The 20,518-nt window shown below is 49.8% G+C and overlaps 1 protein-coding gene and 1 long non-coding RNA gene across 2 annotated transcripts in view; both read left to right on the forward strand.

Annotated features, from left to right (window-relative positions):
- The first annotated feature begins 1,291 nt into the window (after positions 1–1,291).
- On the forward strand, positions 1,292–4,712 carry FOS (Fos proto-oncogene, AP-1 transcription factor subunit). Its single transcript, XM_077910007.1, has 4 exons — positions 1,292–1,603; positions 2,341–2,592; positions 3,033–3,140; positions 3,265–4,712. Exons 1-4 carry the CDS (start codon positions 1,463–1,465, stop codon positions 3,904–3,906), a joined length of 1,143 nt encoding a protein of 380 aa, XP_077766133.1. The 5' UTR covers positions 1,292–1,462; the 3' UTR covers positions 3,907–4,712.
- A 9,632-nt stretch (positions 4,713–14,344) lies between these two features.
- LOC144320920 (uncharacterized) overlaps positions 14,345–20,518 on the forward strand; it is a 29,279-nt gene continuing 23,105 nt past the window's right edge. Inside the window, exon 1 of the long non-coding RNA XR_013386533.1 lies at positions 14,345–14,601. This is a non-coding gene — a long non-coding RNA (uncharacterized LOC144320920). The remainder of the gene's footprint in view (positions 14,602–20,518) is intronic.

The raw sequence follows: 20,518 nt of genomic DNA on the forward strand, positions 1-20,518 counted from the left end.
CGCACGCTCGAGCCCCCGACCGCCCCAACCCGGTTTTCCAGGCCACAGAGCCGCGCCTGAGGTCCCACAGCGGCCGAGGTCTCCCTCCTGGGAGCTGCTGGCTACAGTCCTTCCAGCGCCCCCGGTCCCCCCCCCCCGCAAGTCTGCGCTGGAAAATCACCCGCTGTGGGCAGCCAGTAAGCCCAGCTTCCTGGGGGAACCGAGCCTCGTCTAACTTCCCAGCTCGGATTTGCGCTTCCCCGGGGAACTCTCTCCACCCAGTACCCTCAACTGACCACCTTGTCCACATAGCACCCCCGGAATCGCATCCCACTCCCCGGGCCCCAGCTCAGAACTAGGCAAACGAACCCATCAGATATCCTTGCATGGAGGCTCTGCCCAATATTCACTGGCTAGCGTCTCAGATTTGACGGTATCGCTAATGTCCCTAAGTATGGCCGAGAAAAAAAAATGCGCTTTTTTCCCTAAAAATAAAAAACCAAAACAATTAAAATTAAAATACCCAACATCGTAGATAAAGTAGGTTAGCGTACGTATTCCCTTATTTCGGATTTCCCGACTTTTCTGCTTCCAAATGCAGTAACAGCCCTAGTACTGCTGCGGACTGGGGGCTTGAGGGTCTGCTTTCACGGGGTGCACTGAATCAGGGTAGAATCCGGAATGGCCGGGGGCGGGGGTGGAGGCGGCGCATTCCTTCTGGGGCTGAGGCTTAAGCCCTCGGGCTGCGTACCTGTTTCTCCCATACCTGAGCCCCAGCACATTTCCGGGGCGCCGTATACTGGTAAAAAGGCGCTCCCGGCCCATCCCCCCACCCCGCCCGGGGAACAAGGGTCCGCATTGAACCAGGTGCGAATGTTCGCTCGCGTTCTTCTCCTTTCCCGCCTCCCCTCCCCCGGCCGCGGCCCCCGCCTCCCCCCGCGCTGCACCCTCGGTGTTGGCTGCAGCCGGCGAGCAGTTCCCGTCAATCCGTCCCCCCTTACACAGGATGTCCATATTAGGACATCTGCGTCAGCAGGTTTCCACGGCCGTTCCCTGCGGTCGTGGGGGGAGCCGTCCCCGGAGTCCCTCGTCTCGGGGGCTCCACGGGACCCCGAAGACCCAAATTGCTGATCGCTCAGGAGATAAGGGACCACATTAAGACGGGCAGTGGGGGGCGGCGGGGGCGGCGGCGGCGGCAAGGAGGCCGAAGGCGTGCGCAGGTCGGCCGGCCACCCCCCTGGCGCCGCGATGGTTGCGCCCATGACGTGGGTGGGGGCTCATTCATAGAATGCTGCTATAAATGCGGTGCTGCGGCGCCTCGTACTCCAACCGCATCTGCAGCGAGCAGCCGAGAAGCCGAGACGGAGCCGGCGGCCGCGGCGCAGCGAGCGAGCAGTGACCGCGCTCCCACCCAGCTCTGCCCCACAGCTCCGGCCTGTCTCCGCCCCTCAGCCCCTCGCCCCGGCCCAGACTCACCGCGACCATGATGTTCTCTGGTTTCAACGCCGACTACGAGGCGTCCTCCTCCCGCTGCAGCAGCGCGTCCCCGGCCGGGGACACCCTCTCCTACTACCACTCACCGGCCGACTCCTTCTCCAGCATGGGCTCTCCCGTCAATGCGCAGGTGAGGCTGGCTTCGCGCCGCCGCGGGGCCCGGGGCAGGGTCCGACCCCAGGGCGGAGACTCCGGGGCGGGACGCTCGGGAAGGCGAGTCGGGGGGGAAGCTGCCCCACCGCGGGACCCCCGGACTCGGTGGGGCGCACGCGCGCTGTCCTAGCGAGGATCGGCCCCCCTCTCCCGCGGCAGGCCCGGCTGGGGCCGCCCTCGGGCCGCGCTCCCTGGCATTACCCGGGGCGCAGCGTGTCCCAGGCCGAGACTCGCGAACTAGCGCCTGGCTCCTCCGGGAGGCGACGGGAAGCGGCAATCCCCCCGCCCCCACCCCTCCCCGCGCAGCCCGGAGCCGGGAGGAGGGGCGGGGGAGGAGGGTGAAGCCGGCGGGTGTGTAAGGCAGTTTCATTGATAAAAAGCGAGTTCATTCAGGAGACTCCGGAGCGGCGCCTGCGTCAGCGCAGACGTCAGGGATATTTATAACAAACCCCCTTTCAGGCGAGTGATGCCGGAGGGGTAACGGGGACGCAGCAGCGGGGTGGAGGAGAAACGCGCTGCGTCGCGGGCTCCCTGGGAGGACACGGAGAGCCCCCTGCCTCCAGGACGAGGGGCACATCAGAAGCCCCGAGCAGTCCGGGGCGTGCTTCTCCTCCGCTCTCCCCCGCTGCATGCGGCACTGGACGCCCGGCCCGCCGCACCTGTGTCCGGAACCTGCTCCCTCACGTCAGCTTTCCCCCCTCTGTTCCGTTCTAGGACTTCTGCACCGATCTGGCCGTCTCCAGTGCCAACTTCATCCCGACGGTGACTGCCATCTCCACCAGCCCGGACCTGCAGTGGCTGGTGCAGCCCACCCTGGTCTCCTCCGTGGCCCCGTCCCAGACCAGAGCCCCCCACCCGTATGGAGTCCCCACCCCCTCGGCTGGGGCTTACTCCAGGGCTGGCGTTGTGAAGACCATGACGGGAGGCAGAGCTCAGAGCATTGGCCGGAGGGGCAAGGTGGAACAGGTGAGCGGTTCTTCCAGCACCTTCTCTCAGTAGGGGGCGTGGGTTGGCATTGGTGGAGCTGGGGAGCACCGTGGGCAGGGCGAAGCCACTGATGGAGTCACCACCTATCTGTCCTCCACGAGGAACCCTGGCTCCAAGCCATTTCCGTCCCACGCCGGACTCTGATAGTCCTACCCCAAGAAATACTCTGGTAGTATTTCTTCCCTCATAGGCTCCTTCTCCAGCTTTTAGACCGGGCTCTTCTTTGTTCTCTTGCTAAGGATCTTATTTTAAATGCAAGTCACACCCAGCCCGCAAGTGCAGGTTAGAAATGGCTTCCTCGCAGGGGTGCCAGGAAGCTGGGAAGCTGCAGGGACCAGTTTCACCCCGGGGTGGCTGAACCCAGCTGATGGCAGACCTTGTTACTGACTGTTGGCCTTTTTTGGAAATTGTTTTTCTAGCTGTCCCCAGAAGAAGAAGAGAAAAGGAGAATCCGAAGGGAAAGGAATAAGATGGCTGCAGCCAAGTGCCGGAACCGCAGGAGGGAGCTGACTGACACGCTCCAAGCGGTAGGTAGACCCTGTGGGTCACTCCTTTTTCAAACTTAGGGGGAAAGTTGGAGACTGGGTATCCGGGAGCAGGGCCCTTGAGTAGGCCCGCGTCTTATGCTTTGCTCTGTCCCTCTGGATACAGGAGACAGACCAACTAGAAGACGAGAAGTCTGCTCTGCAGACCGAGATTGCCAACCTGCTGAAGGAGAAGGAGAAACTAGAGTTCATCCTGGCAGCTCACCGACCTGCCTGCAAGATCCCTGATGACCTGGGCTTCCCCGAAGAGATGTCCGTGGCTTCCCTAGATCTGAGCGGGGGCCTGCCCGAAGCTGCCACCCCGGAGTCCGAGGAGGCTTTCACCCTGCCCCTCCTCAATGATCCTGAGCCCAAGCCCTCCGTGGAGCCCGTCAAGAGCATCGGCAGCATGGAGCTGAAGGCCGAGCCCTTTGATGACTTCCTGTTTCCAGCATCATCCAGGCCCAGCGGCTCGGAGACCGCCCGCTCCGTGCCAGACATGGACCTGTCTGGTTCCTTCTATGCAGCAGACTGGGAGCCCCTGCATGGTGGCTCCCTGGGGATGGGGCCCATGGCCACAGAGCCCGAGCCTCTGTGCACCCCCGTAGTCACCTGTACTCCTAGCTGCACTACCTACACGTCTTCCTTCGTCTTCACCTACCCTGAGGCTGACTCCTTCCCCAGCTGTGCGGCCGCTCATCGCAAGGGCAGCAGCAGCAACGAACCCTCCTCTGACTCGCTCAGCTCACCCACGCTGCTGGCCCTGTGAGCAGGCAGGGAGGGGAGGCGGCAGGCACCCTAGGGTGCTACTGCCCAAGTTGGTGCATTACAGAGAGGAGAAACACGTCTTCCCTCGAGGGTTCCCGTAGACCTAGGGAGGACCTTATCTGTGCGCGAAACACACCAGGCGGTGGGCCTCAAGGACTTGAAAGCATCCACGCGCGGCCTCAAGTCCTTACCTCTTCCGGAGATGTAGCAAAACGCATGGAGTGTGTATTGTTCCCAGTGACACATCTGAGAGCTGGTAGTTAGTAGCATGTTGAGCCAGGCCTGGGTCTGTGTCTCTTATCTCTTTCTCTTTAGTCTTCTCATAGCATTAACTAATCTATTGGGTTCATTATTGGAATTAACCTGGTGCTGGATATTTTCGAATTGTATCTAGTGCAGCTGATTTTAACAATAACTACTGTGTTCCCGGCAATAGTGTGTTCTGATTAGCAATGACCAATATTAAACTAAGAAAAGATATGACTTTATTTTCTAGTAGATAGAAATAAATAGCTCTATCCATGTACTGTAGTTTTTTCTTCAACATCAATGTTCATTGTAACGTTACTGATCATGCATTGTTGAGGTGGTCTGAATGTTCTGACATTAACAGTTTTCCATGAAAACGTTTTATTGTGTTTTTAATTTATTTATTAAGATGGATTCTCAGATATTTATATTTTTATTTTATTTTTTTCTACCTTGAGGTCTTTTGACATGTGGAAAGTGAATTTGAATGAAAAATTTAAGCATTGTTTGCTTATTGTTCAAAGACATTGTCAATAAAAGCATTTAAGTTGAATGCGACCAACCTTGTGCTCTTCATTCGGGAAGTTTTGTAAGATTCTGAAAGGGATTGGGAAGTTTTGTAAGATTCTGAAAGGGATTGGAGACCAGTTCGTCCAGAAGGGTAGCTCCTGGAGGGGGACACGCCCCTTTGTTTGATCCCTTATCAAAAAGGAGAAGGAAACTCTAGAGCTGATGTTGGAATATTTGACAAATACATGTGTTCACACGGCCGAGCTAAGATTCTCTAGCAGACTCTGGGGTGGGAGTTGGCTGTGCAATAGCTCTGTGGGAACATGTCTGCCTGCTTCTCTGTTTTGCAAGTCAAAGGGGGAGATATTTAAATTTAGTTGTGCTTATGTTCAGTTGAAATGCCTTGAACTTAATGGGATACTTTTAGCAAACAAAATTTATTATTTTTTAAAGATTTTATTTATTTATTTATTCATGAGAATCACAGAGAGAGGCAGAGACATAGGCAGAGGAAGAAGCAGGCTCCATGCAGGAAGCCCGACATGGGACTCCATCCTGGGACTCCAGGATCACGCCCTGGGATGAAGGCAGCACTAAACTGCTGAGCCACCCGGGCTGCCCAACAAACAAAATTTAAGTTTTGTACAAACCACTTTAGCTTCCTATTCCCACAAGATTATGTGAGGGTTTGCTCCTACCTTCAGAGTGAGCAAATTGAAGAATGGTTAGAATGAATGACTTTCTCAATGTTGCACTAGTGAGATTTGAGTCTTAACTTCCTCATTCCTTCCCCTATCCCTAAGGCCAAGCTGTCTCTGAATACTTGGTTTAAAAAAAGAAAAGTTTCTCAGGCCTCCATTTGAACATACACTTCCTTGGACTATTTTTATTCTCATAAGAAAGGGAGAGCTTTTGTCCTATCCCTTAATGATAAATGCCTTCCAATTTCTGACATTTCTTGATCATATACCTGCTGTTTAGTTTACACTGAGGGAAGAGAAAACTGGCTCTGGGAATTGGAAAGAGATCTCTCCAACAGTACAAATAATGGTTGATCTTTCGGTCAATAAAAAGTTACATAATAGCTCATTATGGAGAAGTCAACATGAGCTGTAACTTAGAACCTTTATCATCTTAAAGAAGAACATGACCTTTGTCTGGGGCACCTCTAGTAATGGGTCCCTTACACGCACATGCACAAATCATGAAGAGAGGAGCCTTTCTCCCCGCTGCTCTCAGATACCATGCTGGCCCCATGCTTGAAAGCCAGAGACCATGCTTCCACACCTGCCTAGTGGAAGAGGTGCTTCAGTGCTAGCCTCTCAATGCTTTGGTGATAATGAAAATCACTGGGTGGTTATGGGGTGTCACACTCAGTCAAGTTGAAAGTTTTAATTGAAAATGACAGCTCCGTTGAGGTTGATATTTTCACCTCTGATCTACCTAGGCGACACATAATTGACATTTGAAACCAACTTACTTTAGGCTCTTAAGAGCACTGATAGATATATGCCATACCACTTGCATATTACTCTTGCCCGTCGTCTTACAGTAATGGGAGTGGCTTTAGACTCCCTGTTTGCTGTTCAGAGGGTAAATTTTCTGTAGCCTTTATTTTATTATTATTATTATTATTTTTAGAGAGTGAGTGCGGGTAGGGGCTGGGAGAAAGAAAATCTAAAGCAGGCTCCATGAGCCGGAGCGGAGTGGGGTGTGGGGGTGTGGGGCCTGATTTCATGACCCCGAGATCATGGCCTGAGCCAAAATCAAGAGTCAGATGCTCAACCAACTGAACAACCTCAGGCACCCCTCTGTAGCCTTAAATATGGCCGAGACTAATTAGAAAATTACTGAAACTAACACCCAGATCTGAAATAACAAGGTGAGATACCCTGTAAGGAAGCCAGCTGGCTCCCCTTACAGGGTACAGGGATAATAACCCATGGAAGTGGAGAATTGTGGCTGGACTTCAGCCCTGGACACTGAACTGCTCCCAGGACCTGGCTAATGGCCCCTGTCAATCCTGTGCTGACTATAGAGAAAGGACATTGCTTTCCCTTTGACAGCCTTAGCCTATGCCCGGACCCTTTCTCTAGTCACCATAACCCAGTGGAGACCAGGCTGCTCCATCAACAAGACCACAGTGCAGGTCCAGGGAGAGGTACTTGCACACAGGGAATCCTTTTAACAGGCTTCTCAGAGGCCAGAGTGTGCTCCATAGAGTTGACATCACACCAAGCTCCCTGTGGACTATTCTCATGGGATCAAGAGAAGAAGCCAAAGGGCTCTTTCCACATCTCCCTTTTCTGAGTCAGGATTTAACAACTCCTATGGATGGTGTACACTAGGAATGCTGACTTCCTTTTAGGAAAGACTGATCTTTACCCACAAGATATGACTTTGGGAAAGACTAATCTCTACCCACAAGGTATGACCCCCTGTTGGTCTTAACAAAACAACTACCCCAAAAGATACACATATAATAGGGATGGGAATAAAGATGGGAGGGGTCATTTCCTTACAGGGAACATTTCTACTTTAGCTCATCAGTGGATCTCCAGGCCTGTCTCAGTGTCTGGCATATAATACAGGTCAACAAATATTTACCTGGTAACTAAAAGAATACATTTTGCTCTATTTCCATGAGCAGAAATAAATTCCACACATATTCTCTAAATTCTCCTATTCCAAGGGCGCCTGGCTGGTTTAGTTGGTAGAGCATGTGACTCTCAAATGTCAGAGCTGTGAGTTTGAGCCCTACATGGGGTGTGGAGCCTACTTAATTAAAAAATAGGGATCCCTGGGTGGCGCAGCAGTTTAGCGCCTGCCTTTGGCCCAGGGCGCGATCCTGGAGACCCGGGATCGAATCCCACATCGGGCTCTCGGTGCATGGAGCCTGCTTCTCCCTCTGCCTATGTCTCTGCCTCTCTCTCTCTGTGACTATCATAAATAAATAAAAATTAAAAAAAAATAATTCTCCTATTCCAGACCCTTTTATGATATTAAGCAATGGGGATTTCACATCTTTTATGTCTGGTTTCAAACACAGGCCCCACTTCTTTCGTTGTCTCCTGGAATTCATCTACTTGCCTCCTCTGATTACCTCTGCCCATTCAATTCCAATGAATACGCTGCCATTGTGCTTCTAGCTCCATATTAATTTTAGATGGACAAAGGGAAGGAGAAAAAAAATACTTATCTTTATATAATAGTGAATTATAGATTCTGTATTGTCTTTGCGCATCCCTGCATCATGTGCAAATATTAAAATTAAAGGGTAACATTTAGCAATTCGTTCTAATGATAGTCATTTCGTATCAACAACAACTTTCCATGTGTCAATGAAAGTAAATCAATTGCTATCGTTTTTTAAAAATATTTTATTTATTTATGAGAAACAGAGAGAGAGAGAGAGAGAGAGAGAGGCAGGGACACAGGCAGAGGGAGAAGTAGGCTCCATGCAGGGAGCCTGACATGGGACTGGATCCAGGGTCTCCAGGACCACACCTGGGCTGAAGGCGGTGCTAAACCACTGAGCCACCCAGGTTGCCCTGTCTTGATCACTTTCATATCTCCAGTATCTATTAGGCACTCAGATGCTTGTTAAGTGGATGAAGATGGATTCGTAAGTGAAGGCGGCTGAAAATTACAAAAATATCTAAAAGGAGATAAGTCGAATTTAAAAGAGGAGGTGTGTATTTCACAGACTTCTCTCTGGGTAGAAGAGCATGTCCTTTGGGTTTTGTTTTGTTTTGTTTTAATCCCTTATTAAGGATTTTTTAAAATCCTGGGTTGTATAATATTAAAGTGAGGAAGTAGCTAGCGTGGGAAGAAATTTTAAGAGGTACCAAAAATACAAGCGTGCTGCAGGTCAGTGACACTTCCAGACTAACTACAAATTGAGAAATGTGTTTCAACATCAAATGAAGAATGGATGTATAGGTAAATATAGGTATAATCATCTTCAAAGAAACAAACAAACCTGTGTTTTTCACTCATGTTCCTATGAAGTTTTAGACCATCACACAAATCCATTTGAGTTCTTCAGTGCCTAGCAGTTGGTAAGCTAAATTACAAAGCCTACAATTTAATCTGCATTAGAATAGAAGAATAAGGGTTAGCTGTTATTACTGTCATTGCTGATATCAATGTCATTATCATAATCATTGGTTACCAAGCATATGCCCAGACCTGAAGAAAAGCAGTTGGGAGTGAAGTGTACTGAATCCTGACGAATGAGTTCAAAGTCCCTGAAGGGAGCTGGCTGGATAGATTTCCACTTTCTTTGCACGCAGGAGAAAGCAATTCATAAACTGGTTTAGTTCAAAGCAATTCATTTCAGTGGCTTTTACACACTCACTCAAGGACTAAAACTGAGTTGCCTTTCCTTTGCCCAAGGGCAGAAAGGGCTCTTGGCCATTGTCCCAGAGAAGCTGCCAGGCCTGATGGCCATCAGCTCTTCTTAATTAATAAGCCCTTTTTACTTTCAGCTCACACTGACAAGGCGCTTAGGTTTGGTTCAATCAGCTGATTAGGATAAGAACCCAGAGGGGTTTGATTGATGGTTACATTAGGAACAGGCCCCTAGGAAGGAGGACTTGTTAAAGGGTGAGGAGCAAACGGCAGCGCCTCCCTCATAAGGGTGGATGGTAGAGGCCCTGCCTGCTGCCAAGTTCACTTTGGGGAACAATTTGTGGTTAGATCTACAGAAATGGTGATCGATTTTCAGGCTTTTTGATCAATTATGAGACTCTCATCACAGCTATAATTATCAAGATGATGACAAATTAATCTAGATTTGGATCCAACATAGAAGAGTGGTTCAGAGCATAGACACAGCTTTGAATCCTGGCTCCTTGACCTTGGGTAAGTTACTTTGCCTTTCTGCACCTTAGTTTTTTCATCAGTAAAAGAGGGGATAATTGTACCTATCTCTTGGGGTTGTTGCAAGCATTAAAAAAGTTATGTACTCGGTGCTTGTCACAGTGTAGATGTGTTAGCTATTATTTATTATCTCTGTAATTATGAGAGATGGGGCTCAGGGAAGAAAACATTTATCTTCTGGAGCTAGCATGGGCTTCATTTAATTCAATAAAAGGTTGCCAAGTGTCTATTTTTTATCAGGTGCTGGTTTCAGATGTGAGCATGACACAGTCCGGTACTCAAAGAGTTCATGGTCTAGGAAGGGAGAAAGACATGTAAATGCATACATCATAATACCCTGTAACAATGAAAACATTAGGCGCAATTGTTGCACGGAAGAGTGAATGATAAACCCTATATGGGGGAGTTTCTGAGCAAGTGACCTCTGAGCTGGGCATTGAGGATGGATGGAGTTTGCTAGACCAGCTAGTGGCAGGTTTAGGGATTCCAGGAGGCAGAGGGATAGCACTGTAAAGGCAGAGGTCCATAAAACAGCACATTTGCTTTTGCTGAACTATACAATGTGAGTGGAAGGGGGAGGAGGAGAGGAAGGAGGATGTAAATTACAGAGTATCATATAAGTACATTTGATTTCATTGACATTAATATTGCAGCATCAAAGTGGAGAGGGCTGGAGATAGGTCAAGGAGAGGTAACTGTGGCCAGATCATGAAAAGCCGAGTATTTACTTGCTTCAGTTGTGTGTAGGCTGAAGTGAGGCAGTGGTGGTGGGAATAGAGAGGAAGGAACAAGAGGTAATTGAGGGGTAGGACTGTTGGGGCTTGGTGATTGAGTGGATGTAGGAGGTGAGAGAGGGAGAGGAACCAAGTCACTCTCAGGTTCACTGGGCTTGACACGCAAGGAGGCTGTAATACTGTGAATATAGGAAGAAGGGGGAATAAGAAGATAAGGTCTATGTTGGACACGTGGAGTTTCCCATGCCTGTGGAACATCCAGAGTGGGGGGTGTGGGCAGTTGGAATTATACACTAGAGGTTCTATATGTGAGGTTATAGTGTTTGTCTGGAGGCATGTGGGGGACAGAACCTGGGGCCCTAGGGTATAATATTAATAATGGCTAACACTTTACGTATGCTTGCTTTGTGCCAAGCCATGCTATGCATTTCTCAGGCCATGCTAAATCAGGGACCGTCTTGCTTCACTTATTTTACCTCTGGTAACTGGCACATACTGGGCACACAGTAATGATTTTACTTTATTGAATGGAGGCTCCCATTTAGACCTTACCATAACCCTATGGGGCAGATAGTATTAGGATCTTCATTTTACAGATGAGGAAAGTGATCTAGGAAAGATTACATCGACCAAGGTCACACAGTTGTAAGCAGCAGATCTGAGATTTGAAATCAGCTCTTTGTGACTATAAGGTCTGAAGTGCTTCACTGTTTTGCTAGAATGTTAAAATCTGCTCCTAAAAATGTACTTATGTGATCGAGGGTGAGACTCAGAACCCCTCTGAGACTACCACAACAGGAGGGGGTCTCAAAAATCTCAAAGAGCTCCCCTTCCAGGTTTATTTATTTATTTATTTATTTATTTTAAACAGTTACCTTTTTTTAAAAAAATTTTTTATTTATTTATGATAGTCAGAGAGAGAGAGAGGCAGAGACACAGGCAGAGGGAGAAGTAGGCTCCATGCACCGGGAGCCCGACGTGGGATTTGATCCCGGGTCTCCAGGATCGCGCCCTGGGCCAAAGGCAGGCGCCAAACCGCTGCGCCACCCAGGGATCCCCCCTTCCAGGTTTAAAACTCTGACATCAATGACTCCTGTGAAGATGCCCTGCAAGGGCCTATTCCTGGCCCATCACTCAGGGTGGAAGGCCTGAGAAGTGTATGTAGTGCTACATTGCTACACCAGGAGTGGCCAGGTGGGAGCCGACTGTACTAGGTGCAGGCAAAGCAGGCGGATTAGGGTTCTACTTCTTTTTTTTTTTTTTTTTAAGATTTTATTTATTTATTCGTGTGTGTGTGTGTGTGTGTGTGAGAGAGAGAGAGAGAGAGGCAGAGACACAGGCAGAGGAGGAACAGGCTCCATGCAGGGAGCCCGATGTGGGACTCGATCCCAGGACTCCAGGATCACACTCGGGGCCGAGCAGGCACCAAACCACTGAGCCACCCAGGGATCCCAGGATTCTACTTCTTACGGCAGATTATCACATACTTAGCAGCTTGAAACAACACGCGTGTCTTCTCTCAGTTTCTGTGGACTCAGTGGTTTAGCTCCGTGCGCTGAGCTGAGTTTTCAGCCGGATGCTTGAATGGGGAAGAGTCTGCTTCTGAGCTCATTCTGGTTGTCACAGACTTTATTTCCTCATGATTGTATACCTAAGGCCTGACTTTCTGCTGGCTGTTGGCCAGAGGCCACTGTCAGGTCATGGAGGCTGCTTCCTCAATATGGCCACTCACTTCGTGAAGCTTGTGAGGAGAACCTACTAGTGTGTGCTGGTAAGATAGACAGATAGATCTCCATTACGTAGAAATAGATATATAAACATTGCATATTACATATCATAGGAGTAACATCCCATCACCTTTGCTATATTCTATTGCTGAGACCTAAGTCTTAGGTTCCACCTATACTCAAGGGAAGGGAATTCCACAAAGGCATGGACACCAGGAGATAGGAATTACTAGGGTCATCCAAGGGTCTGTCTTCCATAAAGGGTCACATTATCTGCTGAGAATTTATTTATTTTTTTAAATTTTTAAAAAATTTTTATTTAGGGATCCCTGGGTGGCGCAGCGGTTTGGCGCCTGCCTTTGGCCCAGAGCGCGATCCTGGAGACCCGGGATCGAATCCCACGTCAGGCTCCCGGTGCATGGAGCCTGCTTCTCCCTCCTCCTGTGTCTCTGCCTCTTTCTCTCTCTCTATGTCTATCATGAATAAATAAATAAATCTTAAAAAAAAAAAATAAAAAAAAAATAAAAAATTTTTATTTATTTATGATAGTCACAGAGAGAGAGAGAGAGAGAGAGAGAGAGGCAGAGACATAGGCAGAGGGAGAAGCAGGTTCCATGCACCTGGAGCCCGACATGGGATTCGATCCCGGGTCTCCAGGATCACACCCTGGGCCAAAGGCAGGCGCCAAACCGCTACACCACCCAGGGATCCCAAGAATTTAAAAGTAATAAAAAATCCAAATAAAGTTGGTTTGCTTTATTAATGCCACAAACTGCCAATTTTAGATATGACGAAATACTCCTTCCTGAAAAAAGTCTTTTGTTTGAACAGTTGCTGGGAGGGCTGTTGAGTTTTCATAATGCATAGGTAAGCTTCATTTTAAAAATTACTTATCCTTTAACACCTTGTATTCTACATGGAAGTAAACTCCCAGTTATACTAAGAGTTGGTCCCCAACACATGGACTTAGGTATATGCCTTCACTTTAAGAGTAAGTCTGTGATGGTTCAGAGTCATTTGAGATTGTTTTGGGTGCCAGGCCCGTCTCCAGCGTTATGGTACTACACGGTACTGTGTTTATTTTTTATTTTTATTTTTTAAAGATTTTATTTATTTATTCATGAGAGACACAGAGAGAGCCAGAGACATAGAGGGAGAAGCAGGCTCCCTGAGGGGAGCCTGAAGCGGGACTTGATCCCAGGACCTGGGATCACCACCTGAGTCAAAGGCAGATGCTGAACCACTGAGCAGCCCAGGCATCCCAGTAGTGCGTTTAAAGAGGTCTGAAAAAAATGGGGGCAACAATGATTGGAAAGACTGAGAAACTGAACAGGAGTTCCTTCGGTTCTGTTATTATATATGACCGTGTGGAGTTTTTGTGTTTGACACTTAATACTGTAAAGCGATGCAAACTGAGACGAGTGATGTTTTTATTTGGGAAATGCACATCTCAGTTGACACAGGAAACACTTTCCTAAACTTTATTTTTTTTTCCTCCTAAACTTTAATATTAACTTTAGGATGGAAAATTCCTTTACAGTGACTTACTGTAAAACTGAAAAACGAATCGAGAAGACAAAACATTACAACACTATGATTTAGCAGTTGCCTAATACTCGATGAGCTACTGTTTTGCTGCTCAGGAATAAAAATAGCTAGCACTGATTTGGCTCACCATGTGCTAGACTCTTCCAAACACACACGGACACACGCTCCTATTTGTATTAACTCGTGAAAACAACCCTAGCAGGTAAGTCCTGCTATGAATCTTACAAAAATAATCCGACGCACAGAAGGATGGTGATCTGCTCAGGATCATCCAACTAGGGTGGCCGCGCTGGAATGTGAGCCGGGGTCATGCGGCTCCAATCCCTGAATTCTTAGCCGCTGGTGAGACCAGACAAAGCGAAACCAAGCTCCCCAGCAACCCTGCAGGCCGATGGGAGCCCTTCCAGAAAGGACAGGAAGGCTTCTTTGCTTCCATCCAGGAGGGCTCCTTCCTATTCCAGACCGGCCCCTGCTGGCTCCGGGGCAGAGGGAGAGCCGGCTCCCCGCAGCCGCCCCCCCGCCCCCTCGGCCAGACCCAGGTCTCTCCTGGCCCTTCCCAGCTTCCGGCCGTCCGCTCCAGGCCAGGTCGCGGGCAGGGTCAGGCGCTGCCAGGAGCTCGCGAGTCCTCTATTTACTGTTTGGTTTCCATGGTGACACGTCGGGCGCCGTCAGCGCCTCCCGTCACAGGCCCCGCAGCGCGGCCCCCACCCGGCGCCGTGACGTCAGCCGCCGCTTCCGTTCTGCCCATATTTGGCGCAGCCGGCGAGTCGCCCGGGGAGGAGGCTGGGAGCCGGCCTCCCGCCTCGCCGCGCCCCCGGTTCCCGACCACGCCCCCGCGGGGTGCTGGCTGCGGCCCCGCGTCACGCGCCCCCCGCCCCCCCGCCCCCGCCTCTCCCGCGCGCAGACCCCAGGTGTGGGGGGGGGGACGAGGGCGTTAGGGACCCCTAGAGAGGGCGTGGCCGATGGGACGCGCTCGGAGGTCCCCCGCGCTCCTGGACTCGGGAGGCCGCTCACGAAGACCGAGGGCTGTGTCGTCCGCCCCGGGTGGGTGAGCTCGCAGCACCAAGTCCTCGCCCGGCGCCGGAAGTCCTGGAAACAGCCCTCTCTCGCCTAAGTCTGTTTTATGTTTATGGGCTCGAAGCTGACATCTTCTCGCCTGTGGCGCAGCGGAGAGCTTTGGGGCCGGAGGAGCTGGGATCAGTGTTGTCCCTTGGGGGAGGAGTGACCTTGGGAAGGTCCTTCCCGTGCCCGGCCTGGTAAACTGAGCTGTGGGCGTGGGTGCAGGGAGCGTAACGCCCGCGCAGTGTCAGCGAGGCCGGCGAGGGTGTGTGGGGTCGTCCGTCCCCTCCGACCCACCCCCTGTCCCCTGTCCCTGACCTGACGGGGAGGTCAGAGGAGCTCTGGGGGCCCCGGCAGTCCTGAGCCGCGTGCACAGTAGGCGCATTTGTGCGGCTCTTGGCTCTTGGAGCCTTGCTCCTGGGAGGCGCTTAATGAACTCCGTCAACTGATTATTGAATGAATCCCGGGCACATTCCCTCCGGATTTCACCTTCATAAATCCGGATCCCCGCAATTCCTCTTACAGGCGGAAGGAAGAATATTGCGATGATTAATAATCGCGCAGCAGGGTTGCTGATGTAAAGCGATTTGCAGATGTAAAGGGCAATAAGCATTCCTGGGAGGAATCCAACGAGATTCCAGAAATCTCCGAGGGAGGGAGGGAGGGAGGGAGCGAGCCGTGGGTGTGTGCCCGGCCGTGGGCCGTGGGCCGTGGGGCCGGGGGTGGGGCAGGCAGTGCTGCAGAGGCCGCGGCTGGGGCCTCGGGCCTCGGAACTGGCGTCTGGGGCTGACCCTTGAGCGGCTCGCCTGCGCCCCCCTCACCCCCCTCCTCCAATTCCTCAGTTTCCTTGGCCAGAGAACTGTGTGTTTTCCAGAATAGCAGAGCTGGAACGCACGTCAGACATTTCCCCCTAATCCTGCCCCCCCCCTTTTTTTTAATCTCACAAATGGGAAAACAAAGGTTCAGAGATGTTGGTTCATCCATCCAAACTTGCACAGCTAGTGCACTTAGGGACATAAAGAGGATTTCTGGCTTCAAACTAGAGTTCTTTCTGCCTCACCTCTAACCTCTTGTGCTCTTGTGTCTTGGGGACCCTGCTGCCTGGCTCAGATGAGGGGGTGTGTGCAGTAAAGCTAAATACTGATTGCAGGGGATCCCTGGGTGGCTCAGCCGTTTGGTGCCTGCCTTCCGCCCAGGGCCTGATCCTGGAGACCCAGGATCAAGTCCCTGCATGGAGCCTGCTTCTCTCTCTGCCTGTGTCTCTGCCTCTCTCTCTCTCTCTCATGAATAAGTAAAATCTTAAAAAAAATAAAAATAAAAATAAATGCTGACTGCAGGCCTCCTGAAGGAGGCCAGGGGCACACCTGCTGCTCCACACAGCCCACAGCCCCACAGCAGGGCCTGTGGCGCTGGCCAGGAGGTGTGTGCTTCCAAAGCCACAAGCATTCCTCCTAAGGTAGCTGGAATGGCTTCTTGTCTAGGGAGCCCGAGGTGGCTGTCCTGAAACCATCTTAGACTAGCATAGTTACCCAAGCCTTGCGTTAATTAAGCTTTTCTCAGCCAAAACGAACAGCAGAAGATGCGTAGCCTGAACCCGTGGGAACCCTTTTCTGCTCATCGGAGGGTCTTTTCATGGGGCTTGGAGGTTAGATTCTGGAGGGGGAATGCCTCTCGAACGTCTCTGTCTCTCTTCCCCTCATGTCTCAACCAACTTCTCTTACATCCTACATTCTATTTCTTCCCTGATGTCTAGACTGAGCCAGAAGGCAGCTCAGACTGAGAAGGCTGGTGCCCACGGCTGGCCTCAGTCACCCCAACCGGCTGATTGGAGGAGTCTGGGCCAAAGCGGTAGAAGCAGAGGCTCTCCCCCCGGTGGACACGGGAGGCACAGCGCCCTTCTCCAGTGCAGAAGCAGCAGCGTAGTGGTGCAGTAGAGGAAGTACTCTGTTCGCTCTGATACAAAGAGCAAAATTTGGCAGAAGAAAAATAATCCCAGCCCTTGCTTTTTAAAAATATTTATTTATTCATGAGACACACACACACACACACACAGAGGCAGAGACACAGGCAGAGGGAGAAGCAGCCTTCCTGCAGCGAGCCTGATGCGGGACTCGATCCCAGGACAGCTGGGATCATAACTGAGCCAAAGGCAGACATTCAACCACTGAGCCACCCAGGTGCCCCAATCCCAGCCGTTTCGCTTTCTAGTGTATTTCTGAGGATCTGGTCAATTGGGATGCAGAAGAGACTTCTGTTGTTTCTCTTGCCTGGACTGTATTTTTCCTTCCTACTATCCAAACCCTGTCCCCTTTTCAGCCCCTATGTCAAGTTCTACCTCTTTCATAACAGCTTTTCTGACTCTCCCGTTCTGTATATCTTCTAAATACAGCTGTACACAGACCCACACACAGAAGGCACCCTTATCTATCATTAGCGTTGTTTCCCTGTGGGTGGGAGCCACGTTTTCTGTGGCTTCATGTTCATAGACTCCGTAGTGCCCAGCACAGGGCTGGGGACAGAAAGTGCTCTCAACAAGCTCTTGCTGATTAACTGATATATTAACCGATTAATCTATGCAAAAGCAAACTCTAAGCCTTCGCTTCGACAAACCTTCCAGAACTTAGTTCTTTGGGGGAATCTAGGTAGTGACCTAATCAAATATAGCCTTGCACAATAAGTGGTTCCACCAAACAATTTCACAAGAGAACACCACCGCCACCCAGAGAGGGATGAGGAAGTTTGGAGTGGACTCTCAGACACAGAGGAGGGTGACACTGTGGAAAGGTCAAGGGATGAAGGATTAGGAGGGAGGTCCCTACTCCTGGGTTCAGACAGGCAGCAGAAGCTCTGGATCCAGGTTTATATCCAGATTGCGCCACCTGCTGTGTAGCCTCAGACAAGTTTACTCCCCTCTCTGTGTGTCACTTTCTCATCTGTAAAAATAAGTACCTAGCTTCTTAGCAATATGATGAGGATAAATTGAGTTGATATTTGCAAAGTGCCTGGCACATAAGTGCTAAGTGCTATGTAACAGTTTGTAAATTAATTTTCCAGCTCAGGTGCCTTGTAAATGGGATGGGGAACATGATAGGATCTCTCGATTCCTTTCTGTCCCAGCCTTCCAGGACAGTGCATGCACTTTAGGGTCAGGCAGGCCTGAGTTGACTCTTGTCCCTGTCAGCAGTTGCGTGACTTTGGGCAAATCACTTTACTTCTTGGAGCCCCGGTTTTCTCATCTGTGAAATGAGGATAGTTGTATCTAGATTAAAATGCTGTCCAATTGCACGCTGGTAAAATACCCGTCATATAAGGAGCTTAAGAAACAGAAGCGATGGTTATTATTGATGAGAAGAGCCATATATAAAGGAGAACAGGGTCTCCAAAATCTTTGAAGTTTCAAGAATGAGTGAGCATATCGAATGGCGATGAGATCATCTCAACCGTGGAGCTCAGGGTGGAGGGGAGGCCCTGGGTCTGGGCCATGACTGGATATCACAGGCTCTGAAGAATGGTTTTACTTGCACACAAGCTCTAGGAACATTTTCTGCCCAAGGGTGCACTGAGGGTGTGGACGCAGTGGGGCTAGATGCCAGCTCTAGGCCTTTCTACCTCCTTCCCAGGAGAAGTGACTTTAGTAAGAGAGGGTGTGGGCAGGGTGGGCCTTGGAAACCTGTTGTTGTGGAGTGTGTGTGTGTGTGTGTGTGTGTGTGTGTGAATGGCCCAGGGACATCCTGCCCTGTGACCCGGACTTCCAGGACTGGTGTGGCCTCCTTCACAGCAGAACCTGTTGGCACAGCTCCTGGAAGCTGCCATTCCCAAACCTGTCTGAGGACACCTGGGACAGGTGCCGGCTCTTCTCCAAGGGGTGGGGGAGTGGGGGGAAGAGGGGTGATGATAGTCTTAAAGCCAAATTAACCTTACTTCCCTTCAGCTGCATGTGTGGAAAAGTACTAAGTGGGAGATGCAAATGTTGCTTGTAGTCCTTTGAGTTCTTTTCGAAGAGGGGGAAGGAGGGTTGCAAAATCCAACAATGATAGGGTGTTGCAATCCCAAACACGCTGGGAATCACTCTTGTGGTCCTCACACTTGATGGCTCTTGCCCTGTGACCCACAAGAAGCTGTGTGCTCCCCAGTGGCAGGGTCTATACTAAGGGAGTCACTATTCCGGGATCTCAGACACAATCTGGGACCTGGACAATCTGCCTTACGGGCTGTTTGGGGATCACACAGGAATCTGTAAGTCCCCTTCCAGCCTCATATGGCTCGTGATGGCAACAGGGTGGGCCCCAGTGACTAGCGTCTCGAGCAGAATTCAAAGAAATTGTCTGTAAAAAAACAGGACCTATGCAGAGTCACAAAGGTGCTAGTATTGGTTGTCTGCGGGGAAGAGGGAATATGTTTTTGTTCTTTTTGCCTGTTTGTACTTTCTGATTTTTTATTTTTGGCAAGCGCCCATTGCTTTTGTAAGAAGAAAAGATTTTTTTTTTTAAATGTTCCCAGCAGAGTGGTTTGTTTGTTTTTTTTTTTTTAAAGATAATAAATGAGAAGGTTCAAATACCTTCTGATTTTTTCTTTTTCCTTTTCCTCTCTCTCCAAAAGAAAAAATGCTCATGGTGAAAGCTTTGAAAAATCAGACAATCAAAATAAAAAATAAAAAATCACTTGTAGTCTCATCACAGAGATAATGACTGTCATTACTTTTTATTCTACCTTTCCTGTACACTTTAGTTTTATACTCTCTAGTTTCTATGCTGTGGTTTTTATGGAAATAGGGTCACGCTGTAATAATGTTTTGTAATCTGCTTTTTCTATACTGTAGATCATGAACATATTTTTCTTTTTCTTTCTTTCTTTTTTTTTAATTTATTTATGACAGTCACAGAGAGAGAGAGAGAGAGAGAGAGAGGCAGAGATATAGGCAGAGGGAGAAGCAGGCTCCATGCACCGGGAGCCCGACATGGGACTCGATCCCGGGTCTCCAGGATCGCGCCCTGGGCCAAAGGCAGGCGCCAAACCGCTGCTCCACCCAGGGATCCCTTTTTTTTTTTTTTTTTAAAGATAATTCATGAGAGACACACGGAAAGAGGCGGAGACACAGGCAGAAGGAGAAGCAGACTCCATGCAGGGAGCCCAATACGGGACTCCATCCTGGGACCCCAGGATCACGCCCTGGGCCGAAGGCAGACCCCCAACCGCTGAGCCACTCAGGTGTCCCATGAACATACTTTTCTACCTGATCAAATTTAATAGCTAGTTACATAGGAGTCTAGTTATAAGTGTCCCGCAATTTAACCAATTCTGCATTGTTGAAATATAACCTTCAGGTGGTTCCATACTTTTTTGCTATTGTAGACAAGGCTGCAAATATCTTCACGGCTAATTTTTTTGTGTGTGTACTTTTGGGGCGGGCCAAGGGTGCCCTCCTTCTTAAGGCTTTTGAATTGCAGCTGCTTGGTCAGTACAGACAGGGTCACATAGTAGAGTGCCCAGTGACAAATGGGAAGGTAGTATTGGCTCAACCAATTTACAGCTGTGTAACTGTAAAAATTATTTACCTTTTTGACACTTCAATTTCCTCAACTATAAAACTGAAATGATAGTAGTTATGTAGTTAAGACAGTTGTCAGGACCGGCTGGAAAAAATGTGTGAAGTGGTGGCTGGCACAGCACTTGAGGATCCCTCCATACGTGGAGCCCTCAGTAAACTTGTGGTTTTTGATGTATGGATTGTCGTTTCTTCTGGGGAAGAAGTTGTCCCGAAATCGAGGTCTGGTTGCCTGGAATGGTTGGAGGGGGGATCTCAGGCAGGTTTAAATGGTAAATGGTGAACATGTTAGAGAGGGGAAGGTAGAGGTCGATGAGTAGCAGAGGAGTGGCTGGTGGAGAGGAGGGTGAGGAAGGG

The sequence above is a fragment of the Canis aureus genome, chromosome 9 (assembly GCF_053574225.1).
Source record: "Canis aureus isolate CA01 chromosome 9, VMU_Caureus_v.1.0, whole genome shotgun sequence".
NCBI classification, from domain to species: domain Eukaryota; kingdom Metazoa; phylum Chordata; class Mammalia; order Carnivora; family Canidae; genus Canis; species Canis aureus.